Source organism: Porites lutea, chromosome 6 (assembly GCF_958299795.1).
Source record: "Porites lutea chromosome 6, jaPorLute2.1, whole genome shotgun sequence".
Lineage (NCBI taxonomy): Eukaryota > Metazoa > Cnidaria > Anthozoa > Scleractinia > Poritidae > Porites > Porites lutea.
In genome coordinates, this window is record NC_133206.1 from 4,804,576 (window position 1) to 4,826,390 (window position 21,815).

Below are 21,815 nucleotides of genomic sequence, written 5' to 3' on the forward strand. Positions count from 1 at the left end.
CGTGAGGCGCATCTACGATGAACGAAAACTTGCTTGTGTAAATTCTTTGTCGTCGTTACCGTCGCCGTTTTCGTTCTTAAGCTCCCTTATGATGTTAAATTCCTCTTCGGATTCTTCAAATCTAGTTAAATTTTAACAACCTAAAAATCTCTATGACTTAAAACGAATTTGTTCTCAGGAAGCATAAAACAAAAGTTAGCCGGCTAAAGAAACTTTTCAAGACAAGAGTAATTTGTTGGACAGCTCTTCAGTAAAGGTACAGAGACTTCCCCATTCTCCTTGTACAATTTATTTGATCAAAGCGGGATAGCAAGAATATTTCCCAACCCAGACTGGGGAAATAAGCACCTCTTTTGATAATTTCTCGTACAAGTGATTAAATGGCTTCTTACTAATCACTCCACGTGACAGATGGGCTGAATCATGCTGCTTAGAAACAAATATTGGTTAGCAACCTCGGTCAGAAGTCTCCTATCTACAGTTTATTTTTCCCGATGAGCTCGAGAACTAAGCAGATTCAGCCTTCTGCAGAAGACTCGATAACATCTTTCCTCCATATTAAATAGAAAAGTTCATGCCGGGGACAGTTGCGGTAGATCACTTGTTAAAAGCATGTACCAACGCAACCGCAGGTAAACACAAAACAGCGTCCGAATAAACAGGCTCAACTTCACATCACTGCCACACCTAGAAAACAAATGAACAGTTAACAGACATTTGCTTTGAAGGGATCAGGTCACGTGTCACACAGTCCTCTGCAAGTTTGGCACACTCGTTCCCAGTCTCAAACAGAGATCTCACTTACAACTCTACTAGTTACATGAATTAAAAAGTATGTAGAAACAATTCCATAAATGCTCATTCTTCAGCTTGGAAATGAAAATTGAATAAATAAATTCTAGTCTCAATAGGTTTTAGTTTTGCGTTTTACTCATGTGTACTCCCCCAAATGGAGAGTTTGCTCGCAGGCTATCTGTTACACGAAAAACTCTTCTCACCTTAACTGTGCTATCCACCGCTCCAGAGAATATCCTGCCCTTATTGAATGCCAAAGCAGCCACGCTCCCTTGGTGACGTAAAAGGGTCTGGACGCAAGTGAAACTTTCTAGATTCCACACCTATCATAGAATGGAAGTTCAAAAGTCTCAGATTAATTTGTGACTCTGCTTCCATGCACTCGTTTCAGTTATCTAGTTAGAGGGGGGTCGATCTGGAGACCGTTCGAGATACTATCCATTCACGTGTAGAGACAGCCCAGTCCTAAGGCGTGCTCTATTACCCTGAAGTCTGAGAAAGGGTGGCCCAGTCTCTCTCGGTAACGTCACAGCCCACGGTAGAGTCCAGGATTGACCGAGCCCAGAACGCCTGGGGACTAAGCTGGAGTAGACGGAAACTGCAAACAGACGCGTCTCTAGGAGTTCACAAACTTAACAAATCCTTCAGAGATAGAGTGAACTGATCTGATCAAATTACCCTGAGTGATCTGTCATATGAAGCACTGAACAAACGCGTCTGCCCAGGGGCACTTAACACAGCAAGACCATACACTATACCAACGTGACCTGGTAAGAGGAAAGAAAGAAAATTATTCAAGACTATACTATACTTTTCAAAAGGGACATATAAGGCTTAAGCAGAAAAACTGGGGGCAGGGGCGATTCCAAAGTGGTTTCTATTATTTTAGGGGAATCAGACACCAATTTATATAGTAAGACGCTGTTCACACGGGTCCGGACAAATTTTAGAACGAAACGAATTTTTTACGTGTGCAACTTTACACGAAACTGTGCAAAACGCGTTACAGATTGCAGTAATGTTTGCCATTCAAAAACAAGCACGGTTCCGCGGGTCCCGTGTAAACGAAAGGCGCATCCGTGCAAGTGTTTGTCCGTTCAAAAATTTGTCCGGACCCGTGTAAATGGGGTCTGAGTTTGTTTCAAAAAACATGGCTAAATAAATTTTCAATTGAAACTGGCCATTATCCCAGCTGGGTAATCCGAAAAACACAGGAAAAGGGAAAAACTCGCATTTTTTTCGGTAAGTCACCCAAATGGGTGTAGATTAGGTGGTATGCACCCCACGACCACGGTGTATTATATTGACACTTCCGCAAGGTATCGGTCTTTCTCCCTAATAATCGTCATTTTTCAACGCAAGTTAAATATGAATATTGGGCACAGTCATTAATTATAGGTAACGAAAGGGTACGCATTAAGAAAATTAGTGCTTTCGGATTATGAAATTTATTTCTGTGGCTGGATGTGTGTTCAAATTCCTCTGCTTATAAATTGTGCATGACACGCGTGTCCGAAGCGCCCTGAAGGTCTCTTGCCTCTCAGATATTTTCTGGGAATTATTCGAGTTCCAGTTCCCTAAAATTTATACAATATTTCTTGTTCTTTAAGATTATATCAGTCGCACCCCAAGGCACCCCTTTATCTTAAGTCGCAAACCTGGGCTGGGTGTAGACAAAACACGAATGGTTTTGACTACATTCCGATTGGCCGAGAAACGACGCATGATCTTTTCTCAGCCAATCAAAAGCGACTATATACGAAAAAAATGTTTGTTCTTGTATTTAGGAGGAGAGTGTTTTGAAAACTACGATGACTCTGACTGATTTCAAAAGCAGGCATTTATTTACAAATCTAACAAGAGTGAAAATGAGTCGCTGATTAAGTAAAACGAGTCTCGCTGTGTGGATCGAGTTGTTGTTGATTTCCTTCAACTCGACTGTTTTGGACGCTAATTGCATTAAAAATTACCGATACTAACTAATTAACTATAAAATACTTTGTTTTGAAAAACACACGCCAGATTTTTGCACATAAATTTAATTTAGTTTCTTTCAAATTTTAGTTTAAGACTTCCTCAACATCAATTGCGCTTCGCTCAGATTTTTCTTGCTAATCATAAAACAAAACGTTCAGATTTTTTGTGCTCCTCCTTGTTTTCGTGCGCAGCTCGACTTAGACAAGGAAGGTAAAAAACAACGACGTCGGCAGCCCGCATACCACGTGATCCTCAAAAGGATTAAAAGAAGAAGATTTTAAATCCTCCTTCAAAAATACTGGCAAACAACCAAAAGACAAGATCTAAAAATCGAAGACTAGGCAAAGAGAGTGAACCGTGATCGAGAGCAAAATGGACAGACTGGAGGCAATCCAAGCGGAAACAAATGACCCTTTACAAGTTCCCTTAGATCCTAAGCCACGAGCTAACTCAGACTGTATGGCAAAACCACCACGAGGCACTGAAAAACAGCCGCAGTTGGGTATGCCACTCGACAAGCCGTCCAGCGAACCCGCCATACCATCGTCGAGGACACAGTACGGCCACGACGACAGCACCCCGAAGAAAAGGAATAGAAGCGGATCTGAACCGGTGACGTACGACAGATCAAAAGCTTATTTTTTCCACCGCAGCGACTCACTCACAGAACAAGCAAAACATCTGTCCGATGAAGAAATACAGGCCCTAGAGATCGACATATTCAAACCCCTGGATTTCTACGAAATCTTGTTTGAGAGAATCAAGGCTAACGACAGTGGCATGGTGATTACGTCTCTGAGTGAACTAGACAATTTGTGCACGTAGCATATTTCGTGCGAACTAAGCGAGTCTAAAATCAAGCTTTATTAACGATAAGTAGAATGTAACACGACAAATAAGATATACTTTTTGACTTCCATCGTAAGAAGAAGAAGTTGGAGCAATAACAATGGTAAAAATAACAGCAAAAATTTTAAAGGAATAGACAATGAGTACTTCAATGAATTGTAGCAAAAAAGGGCGTGATTAAAACGGAAAAATTTTCCGTGCATTTGATTTACTTTTGACTGAGAGGTCTTTACTAATTAGTTTATACTTCGCTAGTGAACACCAACGCTTATATACCAGCTGATCAAATTGTAAATATACATTAAAAAGTTAAATAAATATGTAGAAATAAAACTGATTGTCCTTCTTAAGTTTTTTTCAAAAAGCTTAACCCACAAATTGGCAGTCAACAGAGAGAGTTTGAGATTTCTTTGTGCCGGCAACTCGTCCAAATAAGTCGAATAAATAAAATAAATCAAATTGGATGTTAAGGTCCAATCCGAAGACTACTCTTTCAAAATTAAGGGAATCTCTCCTCAAAGTTCAAAAGCTGTGCGAGATCTGTCAAGTTACGCAAATTCAAACATAGCAAATTAAAGGTTTACCGAACACCGAGTAGTACCTGCGCGAGATCTGTATGTTTCAAGGCGAAACGCGAAACAACAGCCCATATCTACTAACTATATGGACAGCCCGAAATACCGTTAGTGTTTTCAGATTAAGAGTTGAGTCCCTTAACTGTGTTTTTCTGTTTTCTGGAAACATCAAACTTAGTATTGGCAATTTTGGAAAGCTTGTTTGTTGATTATGAGCCCCAAAGTCGGTGTCAGTGCGGCACTCAAGTGAAAAAACAGCCAAATACACAAACTACTGTTGACGAGAAAGAGGATAAGGCATAACATCTCAACAAATGGTGTAAATAGGGTCAGTAAAACACAATCAAAACTTGAAAACTTTGCAAATGTATTAAACATTTTTTATCACACTATTTTGTACTTTTCTTTGCACGACTTCAACTTCAAGAGAGTTTGACTACATTTGACAAAGTAGGCGAGTTGGACTAATCGCGAAAAAGATCGAAAGAACGCGAATTCACTTTTTAAGCGACGTCTTCACTGTCGTTGCCGTCGCTACCTACTTGAGGCAACCATGTTCTGAACGCTTTTACGAACATTTCAGTAATTTTCATAGAATTTTCATTCTTAAGAACAGAACTAATAGTATAGAAGTCACCGTCCTTGGATGTCCTAAATTTTCTCTACAGAAATTCGACAACTTGTACATTATATCCGAAATTCAGAAAAAAAAAAGTCAGCTAAACTAACGGACTGATCAGCTCACGATTTATTTAGTCTAGAACTCCTCTTCCCACTTTTTTAAATTCAACAAATTAGCACACTAACCAAAAAAGAATTGGAGAAAAAACTGGCACACGAGCAGGACCAAAGTTTTTCCGCACTCGCGGCAACGCAACGACTCAAAAGACAGGCGGTGAACGAGCTTAATTACCAAAGGGCGTAACGGACTCGTTCAAAACGAACAACAAAAAGAGATTTAATGGCAATAATTCCTGTAATAATAAGTAACTTCAACGAACTGTAAAGCAAAACGTAAATAACAATGAGGTAATGTGGAGATGTGTACTACCACTTCAATCATTTATTTCCTGATAATTATTCTCGCGAAGCAAGTTTATAATTTTGTCGCGCGCTGCGCGCGCGGATCACGCGAGTATCGCAAGCGAAGTGCGATTTCGCTTTGGTCATAAATCTTTTTTTTCTACCGGTTGCCTAGCAACAAGCCATAAACAAATCCTAAGGACGCCATTTTGCATTTTGGGTTTCCAGGCAACCCGACCACCGACTAGTGCTCATTTTATTCATCCTCTGTTTACAGCAACAGCACGTTGGTGAATCGCCTGGCGAATCTCAAAGCATTTCTGAGGCAAAAGAACAGCGGGCTGCAAACACAACAGTGGCCGATTGGACAAGTGGCTGGAAAACCTTGCCGCTTTGAGCTTTAAATCCTAACGTGTTTAAATAAAGGATATGTATGTATGTATATAGGCCGCTCGATGAAACACTGGTTTTAAAGAATAGCGCCGCTATGGCTGATAGAGTTAAAACATTAGAACATGCGAGCTAAAACGCAGGACGATTACGTTATTACTCCTTCTGAAGTTGTACGCAGTGCAAAAAATTTATAATAGAAGATTAAAGTATTCCAGTTGGAGTGTCGGTATACTTCCTCAGTAGGCATATCGCGGGGCAAGCTGTATATTATTATAATGGTTGCCCTACGGTGAATTACTTCCAGCGAATGTTAAAGGTCTGCATTAGGGCAGACGCCCCAAATGGCCAGTCCATATAGAACTGCTAGTAATATTATCTTGAAGTACAAGTCCAATAGGGCGTGTCTGCTCAAGAAAGAACTCATTTTCAGGAGGTTCAGTTTGTTTGATGTAAACAGGAAAGCCTGTCATCGATAGTAACGCCTAAAAGACGAGTGTGTTTCACCCACTCGATTCTCTCCAATACAGCTGTAGTCACATAATTTAGCGGCCCGCAGTGCGGTTTTCTCATCAATAGCATAGCTTCAATAAATATCAGGCCCGAGAGTGAATAAACACGGAAATAATGCGAAATGGTTTTAAAATACTCGTTTAAGCTATTTTTCCTCAAATGTATCTTTGAATTCATAATAAATACAGCTCCAGAAGGTTCAAGGTAACACTATTAGTAACACTAGCCCTCAACACTATTAATTTTAAGAATTGTACAGCGTTCGAATGGCCCAGTGGTATGTGACCTCACTTTTTGCGTTGGAGGAAGTTAGGGTGCAGCTTCAAATCCCGGCGGGGCTACTTAAAGTTTTTTTTTTTTTCCCGTTTTTTTTCTTTCATCGTATTTTTACCCTTTGGCTTGTTTCCGTTAATTCTCACTGCTGACCCTTTTTAGCTTCGCGAGAATTTTGAGATAACGTATTTCAAGTTTGTTTCTTACGAAAGTGCAAAGACGGCTGATATTAAGGACATAATACGTTAACACACTGACTCAGAAAAAGCAGGCCGAGATCAGAGTAATGAAGCGGTAAACCGGTTATACGGTTTAATTAGCGATCAACGTAACAAGCCTCGTTCAAGACAACAACAAAAAGAAAATAAATGGCATTATAATTACTGAAATAATAAGTAACTTGTGCGCAAGTTTCAACGCAGCGTCAAATAGAACGTAAACAACAACAAGCCAGTCTGTATATGTGTTACCACTTCAATCATTTATTTAGTCTAGAACTTAGAGTCCCATGATGATATCCGTAATTTCCCACAACTCACTTTTTAAAAAGACGAATTTTATTACCAGATTATAGGTCCTTGCATAATTAGACGACACCCTCCTGAATATACATAAGTTTTTGAATAACAAGACGACACGAGACCGGACACGAGACTAGCCTTTCACGCCACGCAGACAACCTTTTGCTCGCCTGCGTTGGAGGCTACCACGAGACCTGTTTCACTAAAGAAATTTTCCCTAAAGAAATTCCTTCCACTGACTTTTTTAGTTACACGAAATTTTACCAGATTGTAGGTCCTTGCACGTGACTCAATTGAACAATACTGCCTACTGAATACTGATAAGTTGTTAAGAAGGCACGAGACCGGACACGCGGCCTGTTTGAAAGATAAGGTAAATCGCACAAATAAACAGCCAGTTACACGTATCTACACGGTGAATACAGCAGCTCGACTACCTGTACATTATGGCCGAATTTCAGAAAAAAGTCAGCCAATCGACTGGACTGATCTACCGCGAGAAAATAAGTGACGAGAATCACCTGCCCAAAATCCATAAAAGAACAATTTCAGAATCCGCAGCAGACAAAAGAAGACTTCACAAACAGAATCAGAAACAGAAATTATACCGCCAAATCTCGTGGAACGACTGCAACACTCGCAACCGAGTAATTTTTGCTGAAGGATGGCAAAAGCTGACGGACGAGGAGAGAGCCAAACTGGAGATCGACATCTTCAAACCTCTGGATTTCTACGAAATCTTGTTCAACAGAATAAAGGCCAACATAGTGGCAAGGTTATTACTTCTCTTAATGAACTGGACCTTATGTAATATTTGTAGCAGCAACCTATGTTTAACAAACGGGTCGCTCCCGCCTTGTTTTCTCTGCTTATACTGTTGTAATGTTCCTTTTTCCTGTTCCATTATTATAATAAAAATAATTGTAATAAGATAATTTTTTGAGAAGGCAATCCCTTTTTTTCCGACGAAAATACAATGCAAAACAATAAGAATCGTCTTTTTACTTGTTTTTTAAATAAGCAGAAAAGAGAAAAATTTGGCGCTCGGGTAGCACAAAAGTTTTTCTGCAAGCGTCAACGGACCGAGTTTAATTAGCCATCGACGTAGCAAGACTCGTTTGAAACAAACAACGATGGGATTAATTGATCGCCTTAATTACTGTAATTACGTTACTCTCGGTAAGTGTTATCAGCCTTCGGCTCGGCTGATAACATTTTCCTCGACATTGATTATTCCAGAAATTACATCAAAACCTCATCCAATAATTATTTATTTCCGTTAAAACAAGAACTCTCGTAAAAGGTGAAGTCGGGCTGGCTACAATTCAAGGGATGCGAAGTGGGCAAATTAAGGTCATATTTAGGACTTAAGCCCTGTCCATACTAATGCGTTTTCAAAACGATCCGTTTTCGTTTTCATCGAAAGCGCATTGATCGATTCGCGTACACACTACCGTTTTGATGCGTTTTCGATTGTAAACACTACAAAGTTCGAAAACGATAGATTTGCACGTTGTTACGCAAGTTGAACACTATGTGCATGTTACAAACACACGTGCCTGCGATATTTTACAACCCACGTGGTACATATGACGTCATCGTTTTCATTTTGATGCGTTTTCGACCGTCCGCACTGATACGATATGTATGCGTTTTCGTTTTGATCCACTTTCAAGAGCGTTTTCAAATCGATGCGTTTTCGATGAAAACGCTCAGCGCATTTGAGTGTGGACGGAAGGCCTGAACGCATCGAAATGTATGCGTTTTCAAACGAAAATGCCTTAGTGTGGACGGAGACGCTCTGATTCCTACAATTCGCCTGTAATCAAGAAATCAAGTCAAGGCAAGTGCATTGCTCACTGTCTCTTCTCAGGCTTTCGCGTCTCATCGCACCTTCCCCAACGGTGACCAACGACTTTTCCAGCAGTTTTTTTCGTCGTTGGATAAATAAAAGGCATGGAAAAATAATACAAATATATATGTGTATATATACACACAAGAATCAGTGATATAATATGGGATACCACCCAGGCAAGAAACCGCACCGGCTATCAATTCATGACCTCTTATTACCATAAGAGGTAAACAAACTCGTGAAAACAACAAAAAGGGAATAAATGGCATTATAATTATTGTAATAATAAGTGACTTGTGCGCGACTTTCAGGGCAACGTCAAATGAAACGTAAATATTACAACAACGAGCCAGTCTGTATATGTGCCACCTTACCGATCATTTATTTAGTCTAAAACTCATGGTCCTATCAAGATATTAGCTTATTAGCTACCCTAAAATTCGAGTATATATAAAGTCTATGTTATGTTATGTTATTTTTATGATTTTCGTAATTTCCCTCCACTAACTTTTTTAGTTGGACGAATTTTACCAGGTTATAGGTCCTTGCACGTGATTCGATTAGACGATATGCCTACTGAATATTAATAAGTTTTTGAATAACAAGACGGCACGAGACCGGACACGAGACCAACCTTTAACGCCAGGCAACCACGAGACCTGTGTTGTTGTCTTTTGATTTTGTAATTTTCTTTTTTCTTTTCCACATTACATGTTTTAAACTTTTATAAATAGCGTTCCCAAATCATATAATCAGGTTACCCCAAACTTCACTTTTAAAAGATATTAATCGTTAATATTAATAAGGTGGTATCAATTAATAAACGCTGAAAATTTGAGTTTTCACAGATCTTTGTTAAGTAAATAACAATTTGGACTAATTACAAATTAGCGTGACGAGACGTCATTTCGTTGTAATAGGATAATATGTCTTAAAATTAGCGCTATCAATTGGCATTGAGGGAACAATAAAATTTCGACAAATATTATTTCAATAAATAATCATAGTACTTAGGATAACCGGCTGAATTAGTCCTTAGATCATTCGACTAATTGAAAATCAACGTGAACAGAAGACACGTCGCTGTTATATAAATAGATGTTTACAAATTAGCGCTATCAATTTGCAGGAAACAATACAATTTCAAGAGATATTATTAAATCGAATGACCATAGTACGTAGGATAACTGGTTAACATATCCCTTTAATTATTTTACTAATTACAAATGAACGCGATGAGACCCTCAAGACCCATTTAAAAAAATTTACTTGGCACAGATAAGCAGTCAGTCACTCGCATCCAAGAAGAATACAACGACTCGAGCAAAATTTGACAGCTAGTACGCTATGGCGGAACCACAGAACAAAGGTAGCCAGTCGCCTGAACTGCTCGTCGTTTCTTGCGACCGCAGAGGCAAGTGCAGCTCCGAGACGACAAGTCCTATAGATTTCCCACCCAAACTCTGTCAAAGGCCAGTTTTAGATTCAGCAGCAGAAGGAAAAGCAGGTCAGAAACAGAAACAGAATCAGAAACAGGAAATCCACCGCCAAATCTCGTGGAACGACTGCAACACTCGCAACCACGTAATTTTGGCTGAAGGATGGGAAAAGCTGACGGACGAGGAGAAAGCTAAACTGGAGATCGACATCTTCAAACCTCTGGATTTCTACGAAATCTTGTTCAACAGAATGAAGGCTAATAATAGTGGCAAGATTATTACTTCTCTTAATGAACTGGACATCTAATGTGTGTTGCATCAGTGGATTATCACGTTCACGCATGATATTTTGTCGAGTAGCTCTTTCAGCCAAATTGTAATGGGTTAAGTAGTTGGCTTAAATAATTATCTGAAATAAAATTGTTTTTTGCACTTTTTAACGATACGTAGTCGTTCATATTAATGTGTTTTCCTCGCCTTCTCTTTCCAGCTCCATTTGTATAACCAAAGTTATTGAAACAACGACATTTTTGGTATGGAGAAAACTCATTTGTTTCCGGCCGCACTGAATAATCTTTTTGCATGCGTTAATATCGAACGCATCAACAACTCGGGATTCCATGAACTACCAATCAAAACTGAAAATGTCATGGAGGAGAAGCAGCGAAACAAGAAACGTCGCTGCTTTCGTGACGAAAAAGAGGATATGAGCCCGCGTGAAATTCAGCCTTTCACGTGTCTCCCTCGCTTTCGAGTGTTATCGAAGTAGCGCCTAAAGCCACAAGAGGCGATTAAAAGTGACTACAAGTGACTCACCGTTCAGCGTTTCCAAGTGTTTGTGTGTGCTTATATCATACACCTTAAGACAAAAGGGACGGTTATTGGTATCATCATCAGTCATTGATTGTATTTACTCTATGAGCTCCACAGCCATTTAGTAAGCTACAACTCAGAGAAAAAGAAAGAACTCAGTTCTGTTACCTGTATTTGATTCTCATACGTTCCACATACTATATAGTCCTTGGTGACTGCCAAAGAGTACACGCTGCCCCCTGAAGTCTGAAGGACTCGAACACACTCTAATGTATCTAGATCCCATAACTGCAAAATAACATTTTAAGTTTTAAGTGAGCTGAAACCAATATTCCACGTTCTATGTACAGCATAATAAACAGTACTACAATGAAGTACTGCTCAGTAGCTGTTATTTCAATGGCAACACTCTAGGTCCTCATCCCACGAACTCAAATCACCTGGTAAGCAGGCTCAGAAACACCTAACTGGCAAAAAACAATACATATACCAATAAGATGAACTTGTATTTTCGCGTTTATATGGCCTTTAATAGCAACACCTGGAAAATAACTTTAAATCCGAATAATCAAACTTGGGAAGTTTGTTAGCCAGCTCTGAAGTATGTGTCGTCTTATCAGTTACATCGAGGAAAAAAAAGGTTAACAGAAAGCACCAAAACTGTAATCACGGTGAGGACATAAAGAATTAAGTACCTTAATGGTTTGGTAGGAGCCACTGAAGAGGTGCCTTTCTGATGCCACCAACGCACGCACCCAGTGATTAAGGCCTGTTAGTTCTTGGATAAGCTCCATGGTTTTTAGATTCCAAACCTGGAAAATCAACGAGAGAAATAGAACTCACAAGACGAGTTAGAAGGAACTGTAGGTTGCGTGAAACGTCCTCCTAAGGGCCTGGATATCCCAGTTCCCAGTCGTTTGTGTGAAAAAGCCCAGTAAGTATTTGTAGCGTCAAGTCCAGGTGGTTTGCTGTAAACGCGGCAAAGGCACTTCAATAGTTTTGACAGCGAGGAAGGTTTCATTTTTCGTTTCTTTTCGGACGATAATGTAAAGTTTCACGACAACATGGTGCCGTGTCTTTCACGTATTTTCCAAATTGAAAAATAAGAATATTTTTGCGTTGTTTTCCACACATGTCAAGTTGTGATCTTCATCAAATGTTATCGACCTAAACCAGTACTTTCTCCTTCTTCGGCAAGCGGAAGAAGCCTGGCTTGCGACAAAAATCAGTTTTGCGGCCCCAAGTAAGTAAGCTAGTAGTTTTTCTCGCTAAGTCTTTAAGAACAAATAAGAAGATTTCATTCAGCCTACCTTGATTTTCTTGAGCGATCCACTAAACAGCATGTTCCGTTTAGTAACCAGTGTGCAGACAGGGTTCTCGTGACCGCGAATAGAGTCGAGCAGTTCAAGTTCCTCTAAACACCAAACCTAGTGCACACACAAAAAAATAGCAATTATTGTACAAGTCTGTTTCACCTAGTTTCATCAAATTATCTTTAACAAAAATACTTCAACTTTTAGTCAAAATTAAGGCCTTGACATGAACGCTTCTCAAGAAGCTTGAAAAATCCCTATAATGTGTTTACCAAAAGTAAGAAAATATTATCAACGTTTTCTCCATGTGAAAGTCATTGACCGACAATGCTACATACATTTATTGTGCAGTCTGCGGAACCACTGTAGAGCTTTTTGCTGTAAGACAAAACAAAAAGGCGAAATGTGTGACATACTGAGTTTCTGGCTTAATAAAAACTTATAAGGAAAAACAACAGTACAAACAGTAAATAAAACAACAAGTCTTGGTTCTACATAGTCAAAGAAAGGGACAAATCGACGATGCCTGCTAGCGCCCGCATAAAAAAAATGGCGCGAAAAGAGGAGCACGCGCGTATCTTTCCTCTCTCTCTCTGTTATCTAGCACAGAAATTTCTATGCAACCGCAGCGCAGGCTAGCTAGCTAGGCTAAAATAAAGCTAGCCTGCGTAGCAAGCGTTTCTGTGCGGTTTAAGAGCAAAGAACGGCGCGAAAAATGGCTCTCGTTTCATTTGTCGCGCGGTCAAAACCGAAAATCCCGTTCTCTGGTTTTGTCTGCTCCGAAACTAAACGGAAACGCTTGCTACGCAGGCTAAAATAAAGCAGGGAGAGGTCATGAAAGGAGCGAGAAAAACTATTGGATACGGATGCATTCAGAGTGTGGGAATAGATTTCAATCGCGTGAAAAAATTACTGCGGCGCGCGGGAGACCTTGTAACAAGTAACCGCGGCTGAACGCGGGAAAACATGGGACCGTTAACAGTGCTAAGCACTGTGGCAGACAACTCAGGGTGTAGCAGCAAAATTAGGGGAGATACAGAAGTGATCGTGATTGAATAGTTTACGTAAATGGTTAACATACTCGTGAGTGCACAAAGCCAATACAATGCCACTATGTCCTTCCATTGTCTTTATACATTTGTACGTCGTCAGTGTATCCCATACCTTGAACGAATGTAAATCATCATAAATTAACAAGGTTGCATAGTAAACTAACTTCTGAAAAGAGTGTTTCCACTCCCGCCAAAATGACGCTAGTTCACGCGCGCGCAATACTTAGTATTACGAAAATCTCGTTCCCTTAGTCGTCCTCGTCTTAGAATAAATAAGGTCTCCATTAACAAGATCCTAGAATATCTGTCCAGACGACAAGATTGAACAAACCTTCTAACCATAGACAAGCAGAACCAAAAATGTTGCTCTTAGGTTACGGTACTTGTAGAGACGACGAAAGATTGCCCACGTCTAATGGGAAGTCCAGGTTCTCATAATGGGTTCTTCAACTATATGTGTGGCTACGAAGCTATACGATAAAAACCCAACACTTATGCCAGGACTGTATCAGTATAAAGGAACGATTCCTGTATGAGATCGTTTCGGTCGAAAAGGAAAGTTCTGTTTTGTCTGTAGTACAAGAAGATCGCAATAAGTGGGTAAAATTAGAAAACTTCCCGATTTTTCTGCAGTAAACGAGAACACTGTTGTTATGAACAAGTAAGCGGGTCTCCATGTTGTCACACATACCTTGATTGTCTTGTCAGATGAACCGCTAAATAGCCAGTCTCCATGGGTACACAAAGTCCATACGGGACCCTAGAGGCAAATCAAAGGAATATTTTTCAGTGGTATGCTGAGTATTAAATGTAAGGTCTACTACAGCTACGGCCTTGCGCGCCGAGAGTCATGTTCAAGTATTCACTGGTTGGAAAGATTCTAGAACAACAGAGCATACCTGGTGACCGACAAAAGTTCCCTTGCACTTAAACAATGGCTGGATGTCAAACGCTGCAAACAAAAAAGAGTAGCAGACTGCTATTAGCATTTCTATTCTTTTTCATACAGCGAACGTCGCATTTGCAAAAGCTACTACCAGTGAGCGACATCAATAAAGATATTGGCATTATATTGTAGCTACTCTTAAATTCTGCGAGGTGAAATTAAGGTTAAGTACAGTACGTATGTATGTAATCGTTCTAGGTAACACATAGGCATCACTGGGTATCAGATTCGGCGCATGTGGGGTTCGGAGTCACAGAACGGGAATAAGACTCGTCAAACGTTAGCATCAATCCTATTCACTTTCAGGAGGGCTAGAAAAGAATGTGTGATGCAAAACCCAAGAAAACAACAACAACAACAAAACTTTAAGAAAGGTTATAGGCAAGCTGTTCAAACTTCATGAGGGAAATCAACAGATCTTTGATGACCCGTTTCATGTTTTAGCTGATATTTATGAAAAAGGGTCATGAAGTAGAACTTACTTCCAACGCCCCACAGTCGAGCTTCAACATTAGACAAGTCAGTCTGTAAATAAAACCAAAATTTACTGAAAAAAGATAGACTTTGAACGGTCATGCAAGACAAGACAATCCATATACACAACTGGCATTGGCATGGTGGAACAAGTTTGTAAAGTATCATAACCAGAAGCCTGTTAGCAAGCTCTCCGAGACGCTCCGGCAAACATAATGCTGAGTTATAATAGAGAGGTTAAGCATCACGTTTACGTCAAACGGCGAACGCGAATTTGTTCCATGTGACCAAGCTTCCTCTTTAAATGTCGTTTACTGTTCATTATTTCTACACCTAAAGTATTAGTTTCATGCATTTTTCTAACCATAAGAATTGTTTTGAGCTGTTTTTAGCTGCTCATTTTCTACTTTGAGAAATTCTCAACTTGAATCTGCCGTTTGCCGTATAAGTAAAGATTGAACTCTCTATTTACTCGAAACAAAAGTAAAAAATTTGTCTGGCAAACGCGCAACAAAATTGGGAGAGAAGCAGCGTGAAAAATTGCGTAAAGTAATAGGGCCTTAAGAGCCACATCACAAACACACTTTTGACTTTCCTAAAAAGGGAAGGAAAAAGAGCCTAACAAAGATGGCCATCAAAAAAAATATTCAAAATGAAGAAAGATTATACATAGTAAGAATACTTGCAAAATTTTCTTGAGTTCACTTCTGGTCTTCTTTACTGATAATGATGTAAATTACCTGGATTTGCGAAATGCTTTGTCTTGAATCCAGCAAATCTGAGGACAGTTTTGTTTGGCTTTCATCGAGAAGGTCTATGTAAGCAAAAAATACATGAAAAAAAAAATACACTTACAAGGCCTTGATAAACTAACCAGGTTCTCTTGCAAATCATCTCCGCCGCAAATTATAACGCTGTGCGTTGCGAGACAAATTGCGCAAGACGCCGCCTTCTGCAATTTTCATAGCAACCTTAAAAAAATCCTTACAGCGTTTATACCGACGTTGTTGCGAGAAGTAAAACTTGATTTCACTTCAAAGCAGCATTTGCTTAAACAAAAATGTTACAAGTAAAGTCCTGTACGACGTTCAATCAACACTAAGAATTTTCGCGCAACTTGTGGCTAAACAAAATTGTGAGAAAGATTGCAAGAAATTTCGTTAAAGAACAAGGCCCCCAACGTCTACAACAGTCATACCTTGCATCCAACAAAAATGACAAAAATCTCGACCATAAATCAGTGCTAAAAACAGCGCGTCTTTGTCAAAGATAAGTAGTAAACTGGGAAGACAACAGTGCAAAGTGAAACCAGTCGTTTCGATACAAGTCTTTTCGACACGAACTTAAGCAGTGAAAGTGCGCAACAAATATTACGATCAATTACGAAAAACCATATATTCCCTGTTCTTTAAGCCAACGACGCGAAATTATTTAACTTGAATCGAAACGACCCCATTTCGAAATGCATTGTATCAAAACGACCGGTAAACCCCACTCTTGTCCTAAATAGTTCAGAAAATTACAAAGTTTGCACTCTCACCTATTCTGATGTCCACAGTTTTTTCCATTCTGTCCACTCGCTCATTTAACTTTACTATCATCGCCTTGAGAAATACAATTTCCTAAAAGGAATCAGGTCACAAAATAGGATCAATAGGTGAGGGATGATGGATCCTACCCTGGTTCCAGAGGTTTTTCTTGAAAATTTTCCCTGCGTTCGAGAGAGCGAGCGAAGCGACACGTTTTCGCCTTTTCGTGGTTTGTTCTCTCTTTCTCTCTCTCATGCTAAGACAAATTTCAAGACAAATGTCTGGGACCAGGGAAACTCTTTCCTTAACAAAGGAAACAGAGCCGACTGTTATTTCAAGGCACACGAACAGGACTTATCTGGAGAAAATACCTGATCTTTATCTTTCAGCGCCATCTTTATCTCTTCCATTCGCTTGTCTGAGTGCTGCAGGAATTCCTGGTAAATAATAAAATGAAAAATTGATAAAACTAGTTTATTCATGGTTGAACAAATTACTTTTAAAAATCTGTATCAGATGGACAAGTTTCTCTTTATTGCGCGTTGAGCTTTGTTTGACCCCTAAAATACATCATTCTCAAATGGACAACGAAATAAGAATTATAGTGATTTCAATATTCCGATAAAAAAAAATCGTCATCAAAATAATGCTTTCTTTCTTTCTCTTATTTCTTCATGTGCAGCCAAAAGGGGATAACTGCATGAATAAGAATGTTAGAACTCCTATGAACAACCCAAGTCACACCAAAATATGCAATTCATACCGTTACTCGAGACGATGAACATCCCCCTCGCCCCGTTCACACGAAGTCCCCCTTCTCAGTTATTGGAGATCTTAGATGTGGTCAAAATTATACCGCTGTTTCGAAAAAGGTTGTCGGAAAAAGTGCACGCGACAATCCCGAAAGGTATTGTGGGTGGTTTTGTCTGCCCTGTTCTCCAAAGAAATTTTAAAGAATGGCACGAGAGCCCACGGACATATGTTCGCAAGTGCTAATGGAAATCAACAAAAGTAGGTTCGACTACTTTCGAGCTACAGTCGTTAGGAACTGTATTGATCAGATCCCATAATACCTTTCGGGGTTGTCGCATGCACATTTTTTTCCTACAACCATTCTCGAAATAGCTGTATACTGCTAAGGCGGTCTCATAAGCAATCAGGTAGTGTCACGTTGTGCCACTAATACTTTCTGAACTATAAATTGCACACTAATAAAGAATAAAGAGTTTGTACGGCTGGGTTCCACTGTATGTCAGTTTCAATATCTACCGAGAATTTCTTACAAAACGCCATATTAAATTACCTTAACAGCTTCAAACTTGCATGTCTCAAGATGGAGGCAAACTTCTTTATGGTTTCCCTCCATATGACATCTAAAACAAAAACAGCAGAACGGTACATTATTTACACAACATTATTGACCATTATTTACCCTTGACATTCATAATAACACTGATACTAATTCTAACTTATACTTTATAGTTATTGAAAAAATCATAATAATTAAAAATTATTATTATTATGAATGGTACATTACGACCAACTACTGCTGAGATTTCATTCAACCCAAAAAAGGATCAGTTGGGTTGAGTATTGAGTAACAATATTAATGTTTTAGAATCATAGATAATTCTTACAATGATTTTTAAATTGAAGAGAAATGGAGGGGGATGTTAAATTTTATAGGAAAATGCAACATTTAAGATTTCATGGTGACTGAAAATTATAATTTCAAGTGAATAGTAAATAGATAAAGACCAGTCCACAGTTGTTCAAAAGGTGGATAGCGCTATCCACCAGATAAATCTCTATCCAGTGGACAGTGCGATTATTGGTTTCCTTAATACTTATCACTGGATAGTGATTTATCCAAAAGATAGTACTATCCAGCATTTGAACGTTCAACAACCAATACCAGATGGTCACCCAACACACTACAAGGTGCCTCATGGAGCCTCTTGGGGGACCAACTGGTTTACACATTTACCCTTGTCTACAATCTCTCATTCACTCTCAATTCACCCACCTTGATTGGTTGCCTCTTCACTTATAATTTTGGGTTATGCTTTAGTATTCTATCCTCAAAACTGATCGCCTCTACATCCTTTTCTTATTTTTCATATTCTTTACATTAAATGCTTTTCATATTTGTTATAAGTACATGTGAGCTTAACATACCCATATTTTTGATGAGGGCATCTCATGTGCTCACAAACTTGTAAATGATCATCGAGGTCCTGAAGTAAAAATACATTGTATAAATAGCATCTCAGTTGTCCAGTTGCTAAAGTTTCAAAACTTATTTTTTGGATGACAATACCACAAATAAAAGAAAACCACTACCTCACCCTGATGTGAATTAGTTTAATTACTGCCTGCTGCCTACTCTTTGAGAAGGTTAATAAATCTTCCAATTAAACAAATTTACATATATATCTGCTCATAGAGTTACAATAACCTGTGGCCATCATTGACTGTGAGAAATTGCAAACACGCTTGCAAATCTCAATTTGCATGCATAAAACCTAGTCTAGGAAAAGTCTTTGAAAGATGGTGTCTTAGAGAAAAAACTTTCTTCACTCTACTAATACAACAACATATATGGTTAGAGTCCAGTGAAGTGACAGTATTATAACATATCAACAAAAAGTTGTCAAATGTGTTTCCAAGTAAAAGAACACTTACCATTTTGAGTAACACTGGACATTGTGAACTGTTAGGACACTGAGTTGGAGCATATTGACAGTTTCTTTCATGATCACTAACACACAAGTAAATAAATAATTTTGTCAAAAAATGTATCTTCTTGCACAACAAGGACACTAAGAAGTATTATCAAGCAAAAACTGCCTGGAACATCACGATATTACAATAACTTTAATGTACTTACTGCCTGTTTGAGAGTTTAAATGTGACAGGACAGCCAGCAGTATTCACTTCGTAATCATAAGGTGTTCCTGACTTTAATTTACACCCATATTTGCAATGGATGTACAGTTCACCTATCTGCTCAGATACCTGGCAATAATGTAAAGCAAACAAAATTAATGTAAGCAAATTCTCACAAAATACTGATAAAAATCACCATCTCGTCGTTCCAGCAGCTAGCATGGCTGCAATAGAAAATTATTTTTAAGGAGGATAGTAAATTTCTCAATTTTTTTTTTGCAACATGTTGTTAGATAAAAGCAAGCATGATACAAAATAAAGCAAATACAGTCAACTCTCTCCAAGACGGACACCTTTGGGACCGGCACTAAGTGTCCGTCTTAGAGAGATGTTCCTCTTATAAAGAGTCAAAAAAAGGGAATAAGCAAGGGCAGGGACCAACTCTAGGTGTCTGTTTTACAGAGGTGTCCGTCTTATAGAGGTGTCCGTTAAGAGAGAGTCTACTGTATGGGTAAAAAAAGGTACTATCCTCATGACTTAAATTTCTTCCCTGGTCACTCAAGAAAATGCACGGAAATTTAGGGCCCCCAAATTAAATTTTTCCCCTGGGTGGCCCAATAATTATTATTACCCCACCACTAGAGGGATTCAGGTGATTGCCCTTTGCACATCATTTAATTCTACTCTCACCCACAAGCATTGTTTCATCTTATCTCTGGCTGCCTATTCAATGTTTTTCTCCTTTTTCAATAAATTTTCTGGAGAACACTGGTTACAGGTAGAGAAACTTGAAAAACATTGTATGGAATGTCCAAAGAACTTCAAACATAATTAATTCAAAACAAAGCAGCTAAAAAGCTTTCTTGCTTCCAAACTAATTCATGATGGAGAACCACGGGGGATAAAGTCAAGCTTCTATAGAATGATACACTTGACTGTCCATGAACTTGCCTTGGAAAGCAAACACAACTAAACTGGGTAAACAATGAAAATAGACATTATATATAAACATACAGATCAAAAACATTTGGTGACAACAAACTTTGTAGTAAAAACCACAAGCCTGTGAAATTTGATTATTTGACATTATTTATATGTCTACAAGAGTGTAGGCAATGGATAATTGTGGTTGATTTTTTATAAAGATTGATCTTGTAATAAATACATGTACTTACAGCAAGGTTAGCAACAACTATTGAAAGCTTATTATCATCAACTGGACACTTTTCCAAGGCTCTTGAAAGGACACAATTTCGACAAAAGGTATGCTAAAAAATAACAACAACAAAAAGTACATAAAAACTACATACATATAATACAAAACAGCAACATATTAAGCATAACAAGATACAGAAAAGTGTCCTTGTTAAAAGTAATGTAATTATGGACTGTGACTAAACTAACCATAATAGAAACAAATTCTTTCAGAACAAAGTAAAGATGAATTTTAGGGTTGCCATCTATTAGAATATTTGCTGTCTTTTCCTTAAACCATATGATTGCCACTGATCTAACATTACTTACATTTTCCTCAGCCTGACTTTAGCTGGCCACGTCATATTTAGCTCTCTATATTTTTTTTACAGGGGTTCAAGGGGTTTGAAATGGCTTTAAACAATGTTGAGTATAGCTCTTATAGGCACCATGGCGTTTCTATTTCCCTGACGTTTCCACTTTTATGGAACGCCATTTATGACAAAAAGATTATATGCAAATATGAAGAAGAACACAAATATTCGCATTAGAAAATAAATATTTATATCAAGATAAGAATATATGGGTATTATAAAACATACCTAACTATATTTTCGCATCAACATATGTACGTTATAGACACGATGCATAACGTAAATATACGTTATGTTGCTTACCGCGCAAATACGTTATGAACACTGATTACGTTAAGACACATAACCTACGTATACGTTATGCGTAACATGTAAAAATACGTTATGACGCTGCGTTGACCGTCCAGCGGTTCCAGCGAAAAGATGTGAGCATGCCCAAGGCGTCGGGAAAAAAGCGCGCGGAAAAAATGCAGAAATGGCAGCTATGACATTTTTGCAGTAGCACTTGCTTTCATTGAAGATGGCAGGCACTGGCTATGATGCGTCGTCTTCTTCAACCATCAACCAGTTAGTTTGCGGACTGATGGAAAACCCCCACTTTCTTGATGTTCTCGAAAGAACATCAAGAAGAATAAATTCTCCTCAAATGACATCCCAACCGGCCGCCTCGTGCAGCACCTCAAGCTCACGGCCCTTTCAGACGCCTGTGGAGGAATTTAGGTCTCTGTTTAGAACCGGAACGGTATCATCGACGAGGCGGCTGGTTGGGATGTCATTGTCATAGCTGCCATTTCTGCATTTTTTCCGCGTGCTTTTTTCCCGACGCCTTGGGCATGCTCACATCTTTTCGCTGGAACCGCTGGACGGTCAACGCAGCGTCATAACGTATATTTACATGTTACACATAATGTATACGTATGTTATGTGTCTTAACGTAATCAATGTTCATAACGTATTTGCGCGGTAAGCAACATAACGTATATTTACGTTATGCATCGTGTCTATAACGTACATATGTTGA

General features: G+C 38.9%; 1 protein-coding gene across 2 annotated transcripts in view; it reads right to left on the bottom strand.

Annotated features, from left to right (window-relative positions):
• Positions 1 to 273: 273 nt before the first annotated feature.
• The window catches only part of LOC140940727 (E3 ubiquitin-protein ligase TRAF7-like), a 28,463-nt gene continuing 6,921 nt past the window's right edge, over positions 274 to 21,815 (bottom strand). For both annotated transcript variants that reach the window (XM_073389691.1, XM_073389690.1), the window contains 20 exons: positions 20,402 to 20,494; positions 19,228 to 19,355; positions 19,023 to 19,098; positions 18,516 to 18,574; positions 17,641 to 17,710; positions 16,709 to 16,774; positions 16,349 to 16,430; positions 15,549 to 15,622; positions 14,817 to 14,859; positions 14,288 to 14,340; positions 14,080 to 14,148; positions 13,418 to 13,500; positions 12,675 to 12,714; positions 12,334 to 12,450; positions 11,719 to 11,835; positions 11,192 to 11,311; positions 11,027 to 11,069; positions 1,474 to 1,562; positions 999 to 1,118; positions 274 to 687 (listed from right to left, as the gene is read on the bottom strand). In XM_073389691.1, the coding sequence (XP_073245792.1) occupies positions 676 to 687; positions 999 to 1,118; positions 1,474 to 1,562; positions 11,027 to 11,069; positions 11,192 to 11,311; positions 11,719 to 11,835; positions 12,334 to 12,450; positions 12,675 to 12,714; positions 13,418 to 13,500; positions 14,080 to 14,148; positions 14,288 to 14,340; positions 14,817 to 14,859; positions 15,549 to 15,622; positions 16,349 to 16,430; positions 16,709 to 16,774; positions 17,641 to 17,710; positions 18,516 to 18,574; positions 19,023 to 19,098; positions 19,228 to 19,355; positions 20,402 to 20,494 (1,554 nt within the window). In that variant the 3' untranslated portion in view covers positions 274 to 675. The remainder of the gene's footprint in view (positions 688 to 998; positions 1,119 to 1,473; positions 1,563 to 11,026; positions 11,070 to 11,191; positions 11,312 to 11,718; positions 11,836 to 12,333; positions 12,451 to 12,674; positions 12,715 to 13,417; positions 13,501 to 14,079; positions 14,149 to 14,287; positions 14,341 to 14,816; positions 14,860 to 15,548; positions 15,623 to 16,348; positions 16,431 to 16,708; positions 16,775 to 17,640; positions 17,711 to 18,515; positions 18,575 to 19,022; positions 19,099 to 19,227; positions 19,356 to 20,401; positions 20,495 to 21,815) is intronic.